Below are 21,519 nucleotides of genomic sequence, written 5' to 3'. Positions count from 1 at the left end.
CCTTGAATCAACCAAGCTCAAATGAGAAACTACAGTGGCCGCGAAAACCGCAAACGGCCCATACTAGAACCAGTGTTTGGTTTGTCCACTCTGGGCTACTGTAGAAACATGGCGGACTCCATTGAAAAGATAAGTAGATAAAGAACAGCTCACTCTAAGGTAACAAAAAATACTATTACTACTATTATCAGCGGATTGTACACTAATGAGATCACACCTATGAATATTATATTCCATTACTACCAATTGAGCCTCCTAAATGTTACACACTGGACCTGTAGGTAATGTGTTGATCCTTGTTAGGATGCTTTTGTAGCACCATTCAATCAAAAGCAACGGCCTATGTTAACAAGAAGACACTGCATCCCAAACTGTAACAGTTTCCAATTACCATTTTAGGAGGCTTTGCAATACATTAACATTTCAAAGTGTGTGTGTGTGTGTGTGTGTGTGTGTGTGTGTGTGTGTTCCAGAGTTGGCAGTATTTGTGCAGAAAGCCCATTGACCAACCCCTTTCAGACTGTAGTCCACGTCTGTGTCCAACTTTCTATCTCCTCCGAGTCTCCCTGATCTCTCAGTAGTAGGAGAGATTTAACAGTTTAGCATTTAACTGACACTTATTAGCACTTAACATCAACTACAGCTGAAGCTGATGGGAGTGTAATTACTTTTGCAGTCATTTGGTCATAAACCAAAGCATTCAACACAATACATTTTCATCTAATTTTGGCGTTTTAGTGGGGTCTTTAACAAAGAATTTGGACTAATTGGACAGAAGGCTTGAGACATGTAAACACAGTTTTCTGGTTTATCTGCGTTAGTGTGAAACAGAGTTTCCATGTGCTCCTCTGACTTCACTGTGTTGGGATGAATCTCTGACGGATTATAGATGAGCGTGAATCCAGGTCAGCAGGCCGCCAGAGATAACAGGATATCGGAGAGGAACACGGAGCATCAATGGGGGTTTTATCCCATTGATGAGGCATTTACTGACTCCGTCGAACTTGGCTCTTATGGGTCAACGAACAAGATCAGGAGGTCGCTGGGGGTTTTGTGGGGGTTTTATACACTGTTATGATTTTTATAGAAGCCTTTTTGTCCGTGGAAAGTGGAAAATACCTGGTAGGGCAGGGCTTCTAGATGAGCTTTTATGGTCTCATTCAGAGCGAGAGTGGAAGGTCAAATTGTTGTACTCTGTGTGTATTACTCAGATAAAGGATAACTGCACAGGTGGGGCTGTCATGTTTCTTCCCATGAATCCACAGTCATTCCTATCTGAAGATTTATTTCACCTGTGGAAAAGCTACACTGGAGAGTTTTAAACTTAATACACAGACATTGTAAAGAAAAGACATTTTCAAAGACTTCAAAACTTTATTTAAATGTTGATCATCAAAAAATGTGTAATCAATAAATTTGAATCGTTTTTTATTTTTAAAGAGACCAGACAGCAGATACACTGTACTATCTTAGATTAAATGACACTGGCATTACCAAAAAAAGGACAAAATAGACAAAAAAATTGTAGCAGGAATGGAACAATGTATTGATGAGCTACTAAGAGATTAAGATTGTTCATTTCTTGTGGGATTTGCACCACATTTGGCATGGTAGATCTGGAGCACACCAGGTGTTAGTGGGCTATATATATAGTTCTTCAAATAGCTCAGTTTGAACCAAAGTGATGAACAACCCATTACTACCATCCCTATTAAAGCTTATAAAAGACAAAAAGTGAAAAATGGGTATGTATCAGGACCTAATAAATGAATAAAAGAAAGAAAATAGGTATAAAAGAAATCACTCAGATAAAAACACTTAACGTATCTGAAATTCATTTTAAGCAGCCTTACCGCTTTTAATGTACCAATTTAATATGTTTTGACTGAAACGATGACCTTACTGTCTGGTAGTTTTTAGCTGGTAAACTGGCTGCTGCTGGTGGATTCGGGATGTTTGTTGACCGCTACGGTTTCCTGCTGTGATGCGCCCAACTAATGTTTTAATAGAGGCAATATAAAAATCTATAAATGACTGGAGGTGGAAATGGTCGAAAGCTGATCCAACAGGACTCTGTCTGGTCAGGAGGTTAAAAGCTTTATCTGGACCAGACTGATAACTGATTTTCAAATCAGGATCAGCAGGTCCAGGCCTGTCTAGAGGGAGATCTAGAGTACGTATGCCTCATTTCAAAATAATATAATGTCGTGAGAAGCTTAACACCCTGAAGAATATAATGAAATGTTAAAAATGTGGTTGGAAAGAGTGGGCCAGTTAACTGTTTTCAGCATATGATGTTTATAGTCCACACAGATTGTTTCACGTTTTATGATCAATGATTTACATTTTCTAATCTTGGGAACACATAGAGTACACACCAAGTTCATCAACATTACCTCGTACAGCTTCTCCAACATACATCTTCAGTCATCTTAACTTTATCTGGGTGGAATCTGATGTGGTTGGGGTTATATTCAATATACAATCAGTTGTGGCTCTCCAAGAGAAATATACAAGGCCATGAATACAACACATACAGCTTTTGAAAACATTCATTTGGAACAGCAACACTCTTTCTGCTAGGGCTGTGAATGATAATTTTTTTCACTATCGTTTAACTTTTTGATTATATTTACAATCACAGAAGAACAATTTAGTCAGAAAAATGTCTGACAGTTTGTCAGAAGGTCTTCATATGTCCTGTTTTGTATAACCATCCAAAACCAATATGGTTTCATTTTGTAATAGGAAAAGGTGCACATTAGAGGAACTGGAATCATTAAAAGGGAAATTAAAGCTATAATAAGTAACATTTCCACATTAAAATGTCGAAAACACTATATTCAATGTTCAAACCCAGAGAAATTCATCCTTTTATTCAGGCACACTGCGTTTCACTGGTCGCCTGTCAATAGCGTCATATCCCCTTTGTGCCTGCGTCAGCATTGTGGTTGTCTGCCAGAAGCTGCCATACATTGACTTTTTATCCAGTTTGAAGCCACATTTTTACCAAACATGTTAGCAGCAGCTTGGCTTGCAGCCCGTCCAGGACGTCCTTTGTCTGCCAAACAGCATCGGAAAAACATTGATTTTAGGGTGGAACTGCTTTATTCGTTGTTTTTACCGGCTTTAATTAGTGCTTGTGTGTTTTATAGACGAGACCTCAGATAATGCGGATAATTTGACTCCTGGTAGAAACCTCCTAGACAATGAACACTGAAGAAAATAATCAACAGATTAATAAATAATGACATTACTTGTTGTTGCTGATCTCTGTAGAGCTAGAGATAGCTGTAATGGGTTATTCAACTTTAATTTTGATTAAATTGTTTTCAGGCTGTTTGATTTTCACACACAGATGATTAAATGCATGAAATACCTCGTACAACTGGAGGTGTAAAGTGTTCTGTTGGATGCTTCATTTTATATCAGTAATGGCAGATTTTCTAGTCTGTGCTAAATTGTCAGTATATTTGTAGGGTTCCTTTGGCATTTTACAGTACCTGCACTTAGTACCAGGGCTTTAGTAAGTGACTTTTTCACAGGAAGCTGTGGTGATATTTATGCATGATCAGTGCATTACACTGAAGGACATGTACACCGACTGTATACAGTGCTAATGCAGTACAAGTACATGACGATTTTGTGCATTAACACAAACCTTTCAACTGAAGTGTGAGGAATATTTCTGCTGAGCCTTTATCAGTTTTCCACAGCATGTTGAGGAGAATATTGAATATTTTTTTCCAACAGCAAAGACAAACTCTGCATGAAGGCCACGCTCAATATAACACACTGGGAGAGTGTGTATGTGAGGGATGTGCACTTGACTGTCACACACACATAAACACACACACACACACACACACACACAGATGGATGCACTTAAGCCGGCCCACTCAGAGGCGACAGTTTGTATAGCCGGACCGAACACGCCATTTCACAGTGATCACAGAGTCTGTTCAGGATTAAAGTGCCGCCGTTCACACTGTGAGTGTGTCCTCTCCTTTGAAACACATGCAGACAAGTGACAGCATCAACTTCAATGCGTTTGATGTGGTCGACTTGGAGGCAAACTGTTATCTAACCTGATGTGAACAGTATGTGAACATGGATATTATCAGTGGGTTTACATTAGATTCATATCAATATAAATACTGAACTTTGTGTTCCTGTTGACTGTTTTTATTTTGTTTTCCTTGCTCCCTTCAGGCAGCCGTTGGTTTCAGTTCAATCAGCTTGCACAGACTTGAAACTTGCTCTTGACAGATAATCCATCACAGTCAACATAAAGTCACCTTTTATTTTATTCCATTATAGGTGTAGATTGAAAAGTCTGCAATGCCAAGCAATAATGACTGAACTCCTGACAGAAATAAAAACAGACATGATGTTGTTCATTGTGATGGATTAGGTATCTGAAGGTATCTGAGAGTAAGTTATGGTCAGACAATCATGAAGTAATTAGGGACCAGGGTACTTGGTAACTGCTCAGTATGATGTATCACTTTACTTGGGGTGCATAGAAAGAGTAACTAATGATTAAGTAATTAGTAATGAATAAGTCTTTACTAGTTTTTGCTTCTCAAAGGCCTTTTCCACCAACAGGGAACCGGCTCCATTCTGGTTCCAGCACCCAGTTTTAAACTGTTCAGAGCATTTCAACCAAAAATAAATTGATTCGGAACCTGAGAAGGTTAAAGAAAAAAGGGTTTTCCTTGGGAACTAAAGTGGGCGTGTCATATTCTACAGGTCTTTGTGCATTGCCCTCTGTTGATGAGCCATCTGATTAAAATGGAATGGAACCGGTTCAAGAACTAATTTGGTGGTAAAGGGGCCTTAGTTGCAGATTCAGAGTGGTGTCAGGAATGACTAATGAAGAACGTGGTCGCTATTCTGATTTACAGATATTTATGAAGCTATCATTAGCTAATGTTTTATTAATATAGTATCTCCCAGTCTTGTCTTTTATTTAGTAATTACTCATTAACAATTATTGGGTTGTTCCTGATTTGTTCCTCTTTCATTCTTTTGTAACTTCTCACAGTTTTGTGCATCGTGTTGTAAAGTGTTACCAAAAACTGATATGTATGAACGGGGGAAGCAGTTGACAGCAGCAAAAACTATGATTTATGCCCTTTCTTCGCTGGTTTGGTGCAGTAAGTGTCAAGCTGTGTCAGGGCATGTTGATGCACATTTCCACCAAGCCCTAACAGCAGGGCCAACTGTGCTGACCTGTGATATCAACCATGGCAGGAACTGAGTCACCTCAGTAAATTGGGTGACAGTAAGCACTGATTTGGTGATTGGGCAAAAACGACATCTTGATGTCTGGTCAAATTCAGGCAAACTTGATTAGAAAGTGAGAGCTATTAAGTAGTTAGTCCAGTATATTTTGCTGAAACAATGGTTATATGTAACCTTGACTATATCTAAAATAGTTTGTTTTCAACCAAATTTACCCTGGGTTTAATATAGACCTGCAAATTCCTGGATAGAGGAGCAGAACTTATTTCAAATGCTTATTGTGATCAGCCTTCTTTAATTTCATGCCAACAGTTCAGTTCTGACCTTCATCTAACAGACAGCAGTTTGTTAGTCTGTTGTTTCTGATCTGCTCTACTTTGTCATGCTGTCAGAGCAGGAATTAAGTCTGTGGCTGTATTACGTTAAAAGTTTTCCTCTGGCAAAATGGCTGCAAGGCTTTTATTGTAAAGCAGCTACAGTAAATATCGGCTTTGTCACAATGCTCATCAGCCAAATGTTAACTCCTTGAGGAATGAGCATTGTTTTTGGTAAGCCGTGTCCTTGAAGTAAGGGGCATATGTTTGTTTGGGGCCATTTTCACCACCGTACAAGCAACTACTTTGCGTTTAGAAATAATCACCAGATGAATGGTAGGTGCTGAGATCTCTGATCATCAGGTAATGCGAGACCAATGGTCATGTAACTGGCTCTACTTTTTTGTCTTTCAGGTTTATGAGCAGGATGACCTTTCGGAGCAGATGGCCAGTCTAGAAGGGCTGATGAAGCAGCTCAACGCCATTACCGGCTCCGCCTTCTAACCTCTTATTTCAGCCCAGCCCAGCCCTCAGCCATGGTCCAGTCTGGAACCCTTCTTCAAGCCTTGATGTCACCTGCTGTCCATTCACTATGGGCGCCAACAGGTCAATCTGGGTTTGAAGACGCCTCTGCGGAATCAGACCTCCATCTGTGCTGGGTTGAGTTTGTTTGGTTTCTACTGGTCTCAGTCATTGTCCACTGTGGTGGGACCTGGATTGGATAGAAGGGAATTAAATAGTGGATAAACACTACAGCAGCACAGCATCAACTCCAAGAACAGGACAAGGGTGGAGGGGCTTCTTTAGGAGTTCAAACTGAAACCCCTCTAGACTCTTCAACCTCAAACACAAAACTAGAAAAACCCAATGCCTAGCGCCTTGACTTAGTGACACAGGATGATGGGATCATCACAAAAAATGTTATAAGATCCATCCTGTTTCTCTTCTTTGTGGTATTTATTAGCGTCCTCCGCTGAGTTATCCACAACTCAGTTACTGTGACTGTACCTCACTTATGTTTCATGATCGCTGTTGGAAGTATTCCTTTGTCTTTTGTTTTTTGTTTGGTATTCCAACTTTGTGCAGTCACGGGATGAACATTAAGAGAAAACACATCCTCAACCACCAAAGTTTCACCAAAAACTTTTCTCCCTTGGAGCCAAGGTTTTTTGTTGTGGTGACAGGAGGTGATTCTCTCCACCATTTCTTCTTTTGCCTTTCTCTTCCGTCTCTCTTTTTTTCCTCTTGAACAAAACAGTAAGATTATACTGAACCAACTATCAACCATAACCCATGCAGCCCCTTCACCTCTGGATCTTGAGGTTTAAAAAAAAAAAAAGTGTGAGAACCTACTAGACCAGTCTGAATCATCTGGATCCAGCTGACTCTACTCTTACAGGACTGTATAGAAACCTCTATAGACTCCCACAGTCTATTGCTGCTCTTGACCAAGCCTTTACTCTCCCTAACCCAGACAAATCCTACAAGGACTTGTGTCGTTGCCAAACACTCATCTTGGAAAGCTTATTGTGACCTATATTTTTGCACCATATTCAAGTCTGGCTTAGTTCCAAACGTGGACTGGAAATCAGTGAAAAGCAGTAAGATGATCTGTATGGAAAAGATTTTACATAAATCTGAATTTGATAGTTATGGCAGAAACCATCCCATCCTGGACAAATTGGTTTTGGGTGGTACGTGGTAATTGGTCCTTTTGAGAAATGTGTTGAAATTTGGTCTTAAGTTCTTGTTCACAATCTGTCACATTGCACTATATATGTCACATTCAGTGCATCAAGTCTCTCCCTGTACTAAAGAATGGTCACAGTCTGCAAAATGGAGAAAAGTTAAGTGAAGACTGTGTTGTTTTCTGTTCACCAAAGACAGTTACATTTTAGAGGCACAGTCACTGAAGCAAGAAATTATTAGGAGCTATAATGGAATACTATCAATTACAAGATCACAAAAACATCATCTTGTTGTCTTGAGAAAACAAATATACTGTTATCTTGAGGTAGCAAGATCATGAAGACTGAAGTCTGATAATTAGCAAACAAGTCTGGATTTTACCTACATAAAATATAAAAGCCACAAGAGCTTCTGTCAAAGTAGGAACAAATGGAAATGTGGTGTTACTGTGACAGAATAATCAATTTTGAAGAAGCAACAGGATCAAATTATTATTATCATTATTATTAAGATTAGAGATGGTAGCAGGGCAGCCGATGATAAGGAATATGATCTCTACCGTTGTTAAAATTTTCACTTATTATTTTGTCTCACCACAGTTTCAGTATGTGTTTGACTGAAGGTGAGTGTGTTGTATTTGGGCTTGCTTTTGATAAGTCCATTTTTATTTTTCATGAGAAACACACATATGTACCTCTGTCGACCTTGATCGCCCACATGGGAAAATTGCAAAACCGCCAGCTTCACTTTGAGTTTACTTCAGGGCGTTCCGTTTTTATACAAAAGTTTAAAGAAAAAAGTAACAAAAACACAAATAATGCATATTCCACAAAGTATATTTTTACATTTGCTGTCCTGTCAGAAGTGTGTTTTTTTTTTTAATTTTTTTTTTTTTTTTTTTTAACACATTTCCACAGAGAGCTACTTTAAAAGGTCATGAGCCACCATGGAAATTGTTAACCTGCAGTCTTTGAACACAGCAAAAAAGGCTTCATTTTGTCCAAAATTCAATTATGAACTGGAATGTGGAGAATCTTTTGTGCCATTTTTACTTTACTTTGAAAAGTTGAACGTGGAAACTGTTGGCACTGAGGGAATGGAAATTGAAGCATTTTGGTCTTAGGATGATCTCTGTAACATAAGGTCCAGTCAGGACGACAGCGCATCCACCCTTCAGTTCTTTAAAACAACTAGATTTTTATTGACCGCTGGAGAGAAAAACCTGATTTGGTCAATCAGTGTGAGAATTAATGGTTTGTTAAGGGAGGTTGGGGTTTTTTGTTACTCTTTGTGAAAGCGTTTGCTGAGAGAAATTAAATTTGTGAAATGTTGCAGGAAAGCAGAGTGAGCAAGGTGTACACTGAACAAGTTGGTCTGTTCTTGAGTCATAAAATTGTATTTTCAGACAATTTAAGTGCTTAACTTGCTAACCTGGTGAAGATCTTTTTTTATATCAACTCTCATTTTTCACAATTTTCTGAATTAAGAGAGATGTAATTGGAAGTAAGTTGAATTACCTCCCTCATTTTAGGGAAAGAATTTATATGGAGGCCAAGTATGTAACTAAATGACTTGTGAGGATGGAAATTTTTTGGAGTGTGCAGAAAGGCAGGAATTTAAAATGACAAATGATTCATTAATCAGCTGGGGAGGAAAAAAACAGGCCATCAGAATGCTCCATATTTGACTGTGTCACCCCAGTCACCATATTGTAATTTTCAGACCTTTATCTTTCCGTGATGAAAGGAAAAACCCTGAGGGAGACAGAGAGAGCAGTAGCAGAGGAGGTGAATTGATATTCAGAGATGGTTTGTATGTGCGGGCTGGGGCACGGAGGAATGAGGCCGGGAATTCATTATAACGCCGTTTCAAATATTATGATTCAAGCTCACGCTCGCTGGGTTGTTGCAGCTGTGGGGAAACGTCACCGGGACGGAGGGGATGGAAAGGTAACGTCTCTGCAGAACGAGCGTGGGGATGAAAGGTGAACGAACGCAAGCAGGCGGACAGTGTGGGATCAAACTCATCAGCGTGTTCTGGGAGATACCTCCAGTCTGGGCAGAGTGCTTTCATTCTGCTCCGACTCGCACTTCTTTTGCTCCTTCAGAAAGCAGAGCAGAGCTGCAGACAGATGAACAATCCAACGCGGACGGGTGAGACCGAAATTTGATTTAAAGGAAGAAAATCAGATTTTAACAGTAAATGCTAAATTAAATGGCCTGTTGACACAGGAGATTTCTTCTTTAAGTATCAAAAGGGGAAAGAAATTCGAAAACGAAGTGAGTTAAGTGATCATACTGGAGGTTTTGCACCTTTTTGCTCATTGAATATAAATCAGATTTTCTAACTGATTTTTTTCCAAATCATCCATCAATTCTTAGAACGATTCAGTTCATTTATATGAAAACCTACTTGACTTGAAAGCCTGGTTCCAGACTTTTTGAATTGCCTTTGAAAAAAAACAGAGCCAGAAAAATAGCAACCTAAGAATCGCCACGTACATTTCAAACAAACAAACAAAACGACACTATCAACCATTTTGGAGACAGTCACATCAGTTACTACCAGTTGGTTAGGCCAAACAGCACAGAAAATGGCCGACGTGAACACGAATGTCGAGTGTCGAATTAAATGATGAAGAGGTAATGAAATGACAGTTTAGTCTAGTTATCAGGCTCCCTGACACTTTGTGCGGATATATGATCTATCATTGTCTACATTAAGGAAACTTCATTTAAGCCAGCAGGGACTATTTTCAAAAACTCTCCTGGTTGGTGAGTTCAAGGACACTCTGACATTTTAAAATCAAGTCATGGCATCCATGTTTGTCTCTTCTCAGGTTCCAGCAAAGAGCTGGTTACCAGTTGGATTTCAAATCTCACTAACGCCAGCGAAGAGTCTGTGCTGGCTCTTAAATGTTTTACCACAAAACAATAGATAAGGAGGATCATGTATCTGTAGCAAGAGTCCTTCACAGTCCATTCTGTTCCTTGTGTCTAAGCCCCGACTGACCTCAGATTTAATTTCTATCCTGGTTGGGACGGGTTCTTTTAAATCATGGTGGGTTTTGGGTTAGTGAGTCAGTATGTGTAATACCCAAGTGTGCTCAGCATTGAATGTATGCACATTGGTTCGATGTCTCTGCAAGTTGATTTTCATTGAAATAGACAAACTAATGGCTGCTTGGAAGGAAGGAAATTAATCTAACTGATGGAGGATTTAGAAAATGATCAGCAGTATAGAAATTCGCAAAGTTTTATATTTAGTGAGCTAAACATGAAATGGCAGTTTGGTCTAATTTGCGTGAGGCATTTGACAACATCAGTCAGGCTGTGTAGTTATAAGCATGTCCAAAAAAGCAGTGCTGATTAGACCCAATATTGGATGCCAATTCCCTGCAGCTGTCAGAAATCACTATTGAAGGGTTCTAGATTCTTAAGTCCGATTTAAATACACAAGTTTTTCCATTAAGAGTTGTCCTAAACACCAGCCAACAGTCTCTGGATACCACAATGTGTCCAACATTTTCTTTATCATGATTCATTTGGACTTAAGAGTTTTTGTTGCTGTCGAGATAAATAAGACATCCCGTGTGCCTTTATGTTTCACCAAAACGTTTTTTTTCTTCGCCTGTATTTAGTCACTTTATTTGAAGTCTTTGTGAAAAGTTAAAATGTGCTCTGTGTTATGTTAATTTGTTCCTCCTGCATAGCCGACACACAGGGAACAGACGGCCGGCTCTACAGAGGGTTCTTCCCAAAAGCAGTGTGTCCCTTTTAAACAGAGAGATCTATAAGAAAAAACTGCTTCTTTTACTTTAGTGGCACTGATGCAATATTCCATGAGCTGTCTGGAAACAGGCACATCAGACGTGCTAAGTCTAGTGATGACAAGGATCGTTCTGTACCTGAAACACAGATCAGATGCACAAAACTGCTGGTGTGTCCATCAAAATGCCTTTGAGCGAATTCTCTATGACGCGCACTATAAAAAACCCATCCGTCCTCATGAGTCATTTAGCCTCAGATTCAACCTAAAATATGTGTTTTTCTTCATACGACAATAAGTTTGTGTCCAATGTGATTGTTTCACTTGTTCTCACTTCATTTTGCCTTGTTTCAGGATTTTTATAGAAATGTGTGTAAATAACTTGAAATAAGCAAGAATAAGGCCGATCAGCACACTACAAATAAAGGTAATTACTGAAACAAGTTGAAGGTGAAGAAGGCAGGCAAGGACAAAATCTTGGCTAATTATCCAAAATGATTAAATAAAAACATTTAAAAAACAGTTTTACTACAACGTATGAGCAAGTGCCCCGCTAACTTCTGTGTGTCTCTGTTCAACCAACTAAATTATTTGTATTCCATCAGTACTTTAAAAACTATTTAGAGAACAGCCTCAAAACAATGATTCTGATCACTAGAGTAAGAGAAGCATTTACAGATATTTGTTTTTCTAAAAGTGGCTGTATGTACAAGTCCAGATATTGACACACATTACTCAATTCTAGTAAATGACTTCAAAAAGGCAGAATAAGGCCGATCAGCACACTACAAAGAAAGTTTATTAGTGACACAAGTTCATTTGGATGCAAGCATTGCCAGATAGTAACCAAGTCTTAAAATTGAGATTTTTTGCATTGGAAAGGAAAGGATTTTGGATCGGATTTCTTAATTAATCTTAGCAGGAATACTTAATACGACATAATGTTTGCTAATGAAATTCATTTGACATTTGCACGGAAGGAACATCAATCTACATCATCTATGTTTATATTTAAACCGCAGAAGTCAGTCCCCTGGCACCAAACACCAGCCATCACTACGTCAGACTGTCCAACTCATTCAGCCTTTGGCAGGTTGTGTGATGTTTTTTATTTTAGGCCAGTCAAAATAATGACCAACTCACAATACTCAAAATCATTTTCTAAGTCACACCAAAGTGTTTCAGTGTTTCCTTTCACGCAGCCACTCATTTCTAGTGTGAAAATCCACGTTTAGAGACTTGGAATTTAAGAGATGAGTCGAGTAATCGATTAGGCAATCAAGAGAAAAGTCATCGGCAGCTATCTCGATGACAAATGTTTGCTGCCCCCTGCTTTCGGTTTTTAACTGTTGGTCAGAAGAAGCAAGCAATTTTAAGACATTGCCTTAGGCAATAGGACATTTTGAGACATTTGACAAATGAGAAAAATGTTTGATCCAATAACTGATTCTTCCAAGTGTAAAGGATAAACTACAGTGGCAGCGAATCGTTCAAAGAAACGCTAACACCCCTATTTACAGCCAGTTTTTGGTTTGTTGGCTACTGAAACATGGTGGTTCAACGTGGTGGGCTCCATGGAAGGCCTGTGTCTGTAGATAAAAACAGCTCATTCTAAGGTAACAACTAACAACTGACTAATGGACATCTACAAATAGTGGTATGCCTCTTTAACTGATCCCAGAACAGAACAGAGACAGAATGACCATCCCCCAAAAATCTAATAATCCCACATAACATAAGATAAACACTCAACTTCATCAGGTCGCTGATCTGCTAGGTGGCTTTTAAGGAAACCAGTGACAGTAAAAAAGGAATACATTGAATTATTAAAGACGGAGAAAAGTGAAAATACACATTATAAAATATACATTGCTAAAGATTTACAAAATGAAGCATCTGGCCCAGTTTAACCCCTGGGTGCAAGTAAAATACAAAATATCCATTTTTATTTTGTCCACTATGGAGTAAAAGTTTGGCCCTTGACACAGGAAACTACCGGGGGCCAGAGGGAACTAAAAGGTACTTTTTGTTTGATTTTGATGTCATTTTTTTAATTTAACTTTATGGATCTCGAACCAAACTTCTCGTCTCAGTCTCGATACAAAGGCTTCCCAACAGTCTGACCCCGGCCTCCAACAGCTGATGTTAGGGGGCTTTTTGTTGTTTTTTCTTGTTGGCTCTATATGTGTATTTTACTGTGGAGAAAAGCGTCGCTGCAGCAGAATTACATTACAGAACGCTGCTTTTTTACAGTGTACAGTTCCACTAGAGTAGTAGTAGCTTTTTATAATCAAATTTAATATATTATTATTGTTATTATTATTATTATTACTACTTTATTTTGAGTGCTCTTCAAAACTATTATTTATAACCATGTGATATTTCTTCAAATGTAAATTTAGTTTAGCAAAGAACAAAATGAAAAAGAGGACTGAAGTGCCGTTCAGAGTTGTTTTTTTTTTTTTCATTTATTGCCTTAAAAGGTTTCAGTATTTTTTTAAATGGGGAAAATTAGGAAAGGTATTTACATTTCTTAATCAAACATTTAAATGATTGGGTCGCTCTGAGGACACACAGTCACCACCACCATTTTGCTTTATTTTCAGTCTGAAATCTGTAGATTGATCGCATCTATGCAGTTATCCTTTCTAACTATAACCTGTGTATGTGTAATGACAGGGTCTGTGAGTATCACACCATCTGGAGCAGGAAATCTTAATTTGGGCATAGACGTGGGCGCCTGGGTAGAGCTGGGGTGTAGTTCATTTTTGTAGAATCTCGTTTAAGACACATATTCCATCAGTCCTCATTATTTTATTTGTCAAAGGTAATGAGAGCAGTGAATGTTTTAAAAACAAACGGTCAAATTAGTGCGTGTGGTTTGCAGACATTTATGCGTCTTTTTTGTAATTAGACTGCAGATCATGATGAGTTCTCAGTTGTCTGAGCATCCTTGAATGCACTACCAAGGAGAGTTTTTAAAACAGCCCCTGCTCTCACTCACATTACCACAATATATCTTTAATCAAAAAAGTGAAATGGCTGCCTGGAAGGTAGGAAAACAACACAAACACAATGCTAGTCTTTGGAAAAGCTCCGCAGGAAAGTAAACATGATTCGTAGTTAATGTAGAGAAACACGCCAGGAAAGTCCTTTAAAACACCTTGTCCTCTATCTGTAAAGACCCGTCATGTGGTGACTGTGTGAAACTCAGAAACACCAGCCAGACCTGATAAGGTGGAAACTGGGGAGGCTCAGCTTCCGCATTTCAAAGGGAAACTCGACTTCATTAACTTCTTTCTTTGGGCGCTTCACTCCTGTGTGGGAACCATTGAGGATCAAAAAAAGGACAAATTACACGGTCAAAAAAAAGGCGAAGTGAAGTTGGTCAGGGATGTGCTCACTTTGAAAGTGGCCCGACGTTGGTGTGAAATTGACTCTGTTGGCTCCGCCGCAGACAGTTTCAGGCCGACGGCTTATAAAAAAGAAAATAATGGGCCAGAAAAAACGAAAAAATGATTTGGACCTCATCTCATCGGGGTGAAAGGGGCCAAATTAAAACTGCCCTTATCTCCTCTCACTCAGACAATTACTTCATTTCCAGAACATCATTGTGCGACAGAGGAGCCGACAGATGGACGGCTCTGAGTAAATACAGTTCAACTCTGTCCTTCAAAAAAAAGTCCAATCCTAGAGTCATTATAACCAAATTAGCTTAGTGGCTGCAATATTTAAGAGTGTACATTTTGTTCGTTTGAGTGAAGGAGAGAAAAGATGATGGTGATGATGATGATGTATCTCAGATGGAGTAAAGCAAAGTTTCTATCCACAATGTTGTATACAATTGCTGGTTTTGTAATGCACTGTAGAACAGTCCCATGGTCCTTTTTTATAGAAATGTTATTTCAATGGTGCATTCTTTTTGTTTGATAAATAAAGTTTTGATACAAAAGCAAAGCGTTGTTTGATTTGTAGTTGTGCATTTTGTTTTACATCCCATCAGTGTGCTGGGTGGCAGTCTTTATAACCACGCCCCTGTATCTCTTACAGTAGAGGTGTCATAACTTTAATAACTTTAATTGGTATACACTGTATGTTGAGACTGTTAACTGGCCTTATAAGGAGTTTTTTGGGATTGAGTATAGCGTACACACGTGCTTCCCATCCTTTTTCCTCAAACCCCTTTTCTATTGTTGAGTAAAGTGACGACCCTGATGAAGTGACATTTAATGGATATTTAATATTATTTTTAAAGGCACACTATGCAAGATTTTTACCTTAATATAACAGCTTCAAAGTCATTTCGATGGTAAACGAACTCGTAGTATAGTGAATCATCCCGATTGCAAAGCAGGAGAGGGACGCTGTTGGCAGAACCATAGACATATATACATAGACGCTGCTTCGACTGTGGAGCGGCGTGCCTACAGGGCGGCCATCTTGGAACAGGGCTAGCAGAGGCAGCAGTGCATCAACCTACGAAGGAAAGAGGAACTCCTCAATCTCAAAGTAGAATTATTTGCTGAATTTTGGACCGATTTCCAAACGTATTGATTTGTTAAAAACGTCACACATGTAGCTATGATACAGGGTGCTTGGATATTTTAAAAATGCTGGTTTTACTACCCAAATACAAATTCTACTTAATGTTATCAGCAGACGAGCTTCTGACAGAAGATTTGTGAATGAAAAGATGCTGGACTTCTGTGCCGCGTATGGATGCTTTAATGAGCGGAGCATACAAACCAGATCTCGTGGGAGACAGCAGCTCCTATGTCTACAATAATAATAATAATAATAATAATAATAATGATGATGATAGTGATATAATTATAATAATAACAATAATAATATAATATTAATATAATAATAGCAATAGTAACAATAATAATAATAATATAATGATAATAATAGCAATAATAATAATAATAAAGCAATAATAACAACAATATAGCAATAATAATAATAATAATATAATGACAAAATAGCAATAATTATAATAATATAGCAATAATAACAATAATATAATGATAATAATAGCAATAATAATAATAATAATAATAAAGCAATAATAACAACAATATAGCAATAATAATAATAATAATAATAATAATATAATGACAAAATAGCAATAATTATAATAATATAGCAATAATAACAATAATATAATGATAATAATAGCAATAATAATAATAATAATCTTGGAACAGGGCCACTCGCTCCTACAGTGCATTCATCTATGATTACATCTATGGAGGAATGGTGTTTCTACACAATAAAAGTGATAATAAATCGCTTAGTTAGCTAGCTATTTTCACGAGGTTTGTTTGGCAAACGTCAGACATGACAGACAGATGGACAGACAGACAGACAGACAGACAGACAGACAGAGATAGAACAAAAAGAACCCAGAAAACAATCAGGTGTGTTCAGGTCTTTATTTAAAGTATTGCTTGAAGGGTATACATTGCATTTGAGTATTATAATAATATATATATAATATATAATAATTATAATAATTATAATATAATAATAATTATTATTATATTGTTATTGTTATTACTATTCTTATCATTATATTATTATTATTATTATCATTGCTATTGCTATTATTATATTAATATTATATTATTATTGTTATTATTATAATTATATCACTATCATCATCATTATTATTATTATTATTATTATTGTAGACATAGGAGCTGCTGTCTCCCACGAGATCTGGTTTGTATGCTCCGCTCATTAAAGCATCCATACGCGGCACATAAGTCCAGCATCTTTTCATTCACAAATCTTCTGTCAGAAGCTCGTCTGCTGATAACATTAAGTAGAATTTGTATTTGGGTAGTAAAACCAGCATTTTTAAAATATCCAAGCACCCTGTATCATAGCTACATGTGTGACGTTTTTAACAAATCAATATGTTTGGAAATCAGAAATCAAAATTCAGCAAATAATTCTACTTTGAGATTGAGGAGTTCCTCTTTCCTTCGTAGGTTGATGCACTGCTGCCTCTGCTAGCCCTGTTCCAAGATGGCCGCCCTGTAGGCACACCGCTCTACAGTCGATGCAGCATCTATGTATATATGTCTATGGGCAGAACCAGCAATGCAAGTCTGCAAATCTCGCAAGAATCACTAATTGCTTTACAGCGCGACGTCACATACATCAGCGACATAAGAAGCAGCCTCAATGGAAGACACTATCAGGCATTCACTCAGACGTTACCTGGTCAGTAGACATCTTCAGAGTCTATCTTTGCCTGTTCTATGTCCGACGCTTCCATCCTACTGAACATGTACCGGTATACAGGGGGGAGGGGATCAGGCCGTGAGTGCAGAGACGCAGAGCCGTATATAGAGACGGCTCTAGTGAGAGATACAAGTACTCCGTAGCGACTCTAGGGGGAGCTGTTTGACAAAACCGGAAAACTGCATAGTATGCCTTTAATGCACTACAATAACAGTTGAGAAAAACTGATAAACTTGATTAATCCAAATACTGAAAGTAATAACTGCAGGGATTTTGCGTAAAACAAGCAATCTGGATGAGTTTTGAGCAGATTATTTATTGTAAATACTGTATCAGAGATGAGTTTCCCTCAGGTTCTTAGGAACTTTGTATACATATCTGTGTCTGTATTTTTTAATTTCAAATCACAGAGTGAAGGCTCTGTGAATTATACATTTTCATCTTCAAAAATTAAATCTTTAATAATCTAAACTTAATTTACTTACTTTTCTTCATAGAAATGAATGGAATGCTGAGACACAGGCCTACTGTGTAAGTTTCTTTTAAGTTTTCTCACACCCATTAAAAGCAACAATGCCTTCCGACCCCCCGTGAAGCCACTAGGTTGGGAACCACTGGCCTACACTAGCCATCACAATTTGGATGTAACATTAAAGCAATATTATGTAGGATTTGTTGCGATTCGGCGTCCACTCTTGCAATACCACTGTGGTAAATATGGACAGCTGTACATTTGTTAGGATCAAAGAACGAGTCTACAACTTTGCTAACAGAGCCAAACATCAAGCAAGTGCAACAACACAGACACAGCAAGCAGCTAATATTACTGACACTCCAACTGCAAGAAGACCAGCTGTCTGTGTGCAGCCTTTTATTTCACCAAGCTCTCGTTAACGGCTATAAACTAGTCTGCGATTTACTCTTGTCCTCTCTTTTTTTCTCTTCTTAGCTTCCTCCGTCAACGACGCCTGCGCTGCCCTCTGTCAGCACAGCAAAATGATAGTGAAGCTGCTACGTTAAGGTAGAACAGTTACATAACATGGCTTTAACACTAATTCCATGGAGTCTAACATTAGTATACTAGGTATTTCACTATTTAATGTTACTGACGTTATGGCTCTGGGAATACTAATAATGCCAAGCTCACTGAAACCCCCCTAGGTTTCACCTTTTCACCCCTCATCAGGTTGAACACTGGCTCATTACAGCCACTATCTGAAAGTATGGGGCACAACAAACAACGTACTGATGATTTAGGTATTCTTAGAGTCATGCCAGCAGTGGAGCTAGAAATGTACAATTTATTCTGAGGCTGGGGCTAGAGCAAAGGCCATGGGGTCATTAAAATCTAAAGAGTTCATCCAAGGAAAATGTTTAGGAAGTTTGATTACTCTATGTACCAATAGATTTTGATGAGACTTTCGAAATGAGAGATTGAGTAACAATAAAGACTGACCACTTCTCTAATCTTATTGTCTTCATGGGACTGGAGAGACCTGGATGTGTTGAGTTTACACCCGATCATGTCCAGGGTCATGCAGAGTGCTTGGTTACAATACCATTACACTATTCTATGCATCATAACGAAAACTTGAAACTACACTAATCAAAAAACGTTATTCAAAACTGGACAAATCTCCGCTGGTTGCAGCCGACAGTTGTGGTGGCACTGCAGTCGTTGCTTCACCATCTGTTGCCTGGCGAAGATCTACTGAGTGCACTCTGCTAGTTTAAAATGTTTAAATTACATACTGATCTACTTAAAGGTGTCCTATTATGCTCATTTCCAGCTCTACATTCTTGCTCTGAGGCTCCACTAGAGAAGGATTGCATGATTCACTCTTCATAAGCTCATTTTCTGTCTGAAACAAGTAGATGACTCTTTGCCAGCTTCGCTGTGAGGCAGCACCCAGTGCTTCAAACGCTGTGCGTACCGAGAGCCTACAAAGAAAGCCTAATGATTAATCATAATAGTCCTTATTCCCTAAGGACTATTATTATAGTCCCCGCAGGGCTAGGCTGTTAGCACATTTTGCTGTCACTTATTCTCGCCCGAGCTTTTGTCTCTCAACTCTGCAGGGCAGAGGGCAGCGCTCAGCTCGTTCACATATAAAAAAAAGTGAAGCCAAAACATCTTGATCGCCCCCTGGTGGCTGACTGCAGTATACGTATATGTATTCCATCTTTTATATCTATATTATATATTGCAATAGTGAATTAGGAACAAGCTGAAAGGAAAGCTGTCTGTATGTAGTTGATTAATATGATATGAGTTTAGCACAAATCTGAGAAGGTAGCAGGAAGAACTGATACGGACTGGCTATGTATTTGACGTCAGGATTATTTATTTCACTGACATTGTACATTTGTTTCCAGTAAGATATTATTGAGCGTAAACTTTACGGTTGCTGCTCGACAAACAATGGGCTATTTAGTTCTATTTAGTATATATAAATCAATTCTAAGGCTAATTCTAATTTTCTTGCTGTTTGAGGGTAATGTGAAAAACTACAACCTATATGGACAAAATAAATATTGTAACAAAATTTTAGTTGATCATTTTTAGTCAAATAAACATTTCTTGTGGAGAATTACGTTGGAAAAAAGCTGCCGGATCGATGTGTTTCTGATTACTGTACACACTGATTTTAATGAAACTGGTTAAACCAATTGACTTGGTGTTCTAAAACCAGCAACCGCAACGTCATCAGCCAGCATGACTCAAGCTGAGACAACCAGTTCACACCACTGCAGCGTATTAAAACGCTTCGTCTCGTTGTGAATGTTTGGTCTCAACTGGGCTTCAGACAGACTGAGTGGGTGTGCGTATTCGTGCTCTACCTGGAGCAGATAACCATATAAAGAAATCTGTGAAAAAGACATTAAATTACATTAAAGCAACATCATTTACCTCATTAGTTGACACTTTGGCCTTGTTTAATATCAACATCTGACATTGTGACATTATATATATATATATAAACATATAGATAGATGAAACTAAGGAAAAGCAGAATGTTTTCTTTAATAGAGTTAGTATTATTAAAGAAATGGTCACATAGGAATTCAGTGATCAGACTTGAGATGCAGACTTGGTGTATGTGTAGCAGATTATCTAGTCAGGAGATGATGACATGACATTTCAGCACAAACTGATAATCTACAGGTGTATGCTCACATTTCTTTCACTTGAGGAAGTCCATCTGTGGTTGAAATGATGTCATATCCACATAAAATAAAAGAAGTGGAGGGGAAGAAACATATTGGTATTCTTTTCATTTTTACGTTACTCACTCAAGTCCTTTTTGTAAGTAGTTTCCTTTTCTACCACTCTGTCATAATGTAAATATAAATATGTAATGCAAGTACTTCAGTAGAAGTACTACTTTTATGTCTACTTAAGTACTTTTTCTAAACTTGAGAACTGTGGTGTAAGTCTAACAGTTGGGGGTTGTGGGGTTTTCAGGTTGTGGAGCTGCTGAAAAGGTTTTGTCTCTTTGTGGACATATTGAACTTTAGGACAGCACAGAGTGAGGAGTCTTTGAGGAGCTCTACTGCACTGTGTTTGGTTCCACTGTCTCCTCTGTCGTTCAGTTGTACTGTCTCTTCTGTATGGAGACTGATGAGCTGCCAGCCGCTGTCTGCAGCCTGACTAGGCGGATGAATGAGGCCTGTGGTGAGCTGGTTGTTAGTGGAGGACGAGGCTGCAGGAAACACTATCTGACAGCTCGTCTCCGTCCTCCACGCTGAGACGTCAGCCTCCATCTGCCGCCTGCCAGCCTGACAGACGCCGGCAACCAGACAAAGTAATTAGATAATTTTAAAAAAGTGAGGAAAAAACACAAATTTGCAAATGCTGGTAGAGGACTGGATGAAACATTGAGTATTCGTTTTGGACGAGATGAAACATCAACTGTTCAGTGGAAGGACCGGGAGGCTGGAATATCTGGGTTCATGACAGTTTGCATTTAGGAAGGTGTTAGGGAAAATGTATATATATATTTTAGTAATTCATTAATCATTATTCATCTTTTTAGAAATAAATGTTTGGTTTTGTAATGTTTAGGAAAGTGCCACGTAGAATCTGTTTTTGGTTAATATATATATAAAAAGAAAAAAGCAAACAGCAAACGGTATCCTAGGTTTTCAATAAAGTCAAAACAAACAAAAATGATTTTGATTCAAATAAATAGTTTGGTTTATAAGGGTTCTCAATATTTGTATCAAATCATTTTCCAGGACAGCA

At 38.2% G+C, this 21,519-nt stretch overlaps 1 protein-coding gene across 2 annotated transcripts in view; it reads left to right on the top strand.

The window, feature by feature from the left end:
• dcc (DCC netrin 1 receptor) overlaps nt 1–14,975 on the top strand; it is a 281,121-nt gene extending 266,146 nt beyond the window's left edge. For both annotated transcript variants that reach the window (XM_051413496.1, XM_051413495.1), the window contains exon 29: nt 5,976–14,975. In XM_051413496.1, coding sequence (XP_051269456.1) covers nt 5,976–6,065 — 90 coding nt within the window. In that variant the 3' untranslated portion in view covers nt 6,066–14,975. The remainder of the gene's footprint in view (nt 1–5,975) is intronic.
• Nucleotides 14,976–21,519: the final 6,544 nt, after the last annotated feature.

Source organism: Dicentrarchus labrax, unplaced genomic scaffold (assembly GCF_905237075.1).
Source record: "Dicentrarchus labrax unplaced genomic scaffold, dlabrax2021, whole genome shotgun sequence".
Classification (NCBI taxonomy): domain Eukaryota; kingdom Metazoa; phylum Chordata; class Actinopteri; family Moronidae; genus Dicentrarchus; species Dicentrarchus labrax.
This window is presented reverse-complemented; position numbering and strand designations above follow the sequence as displayed.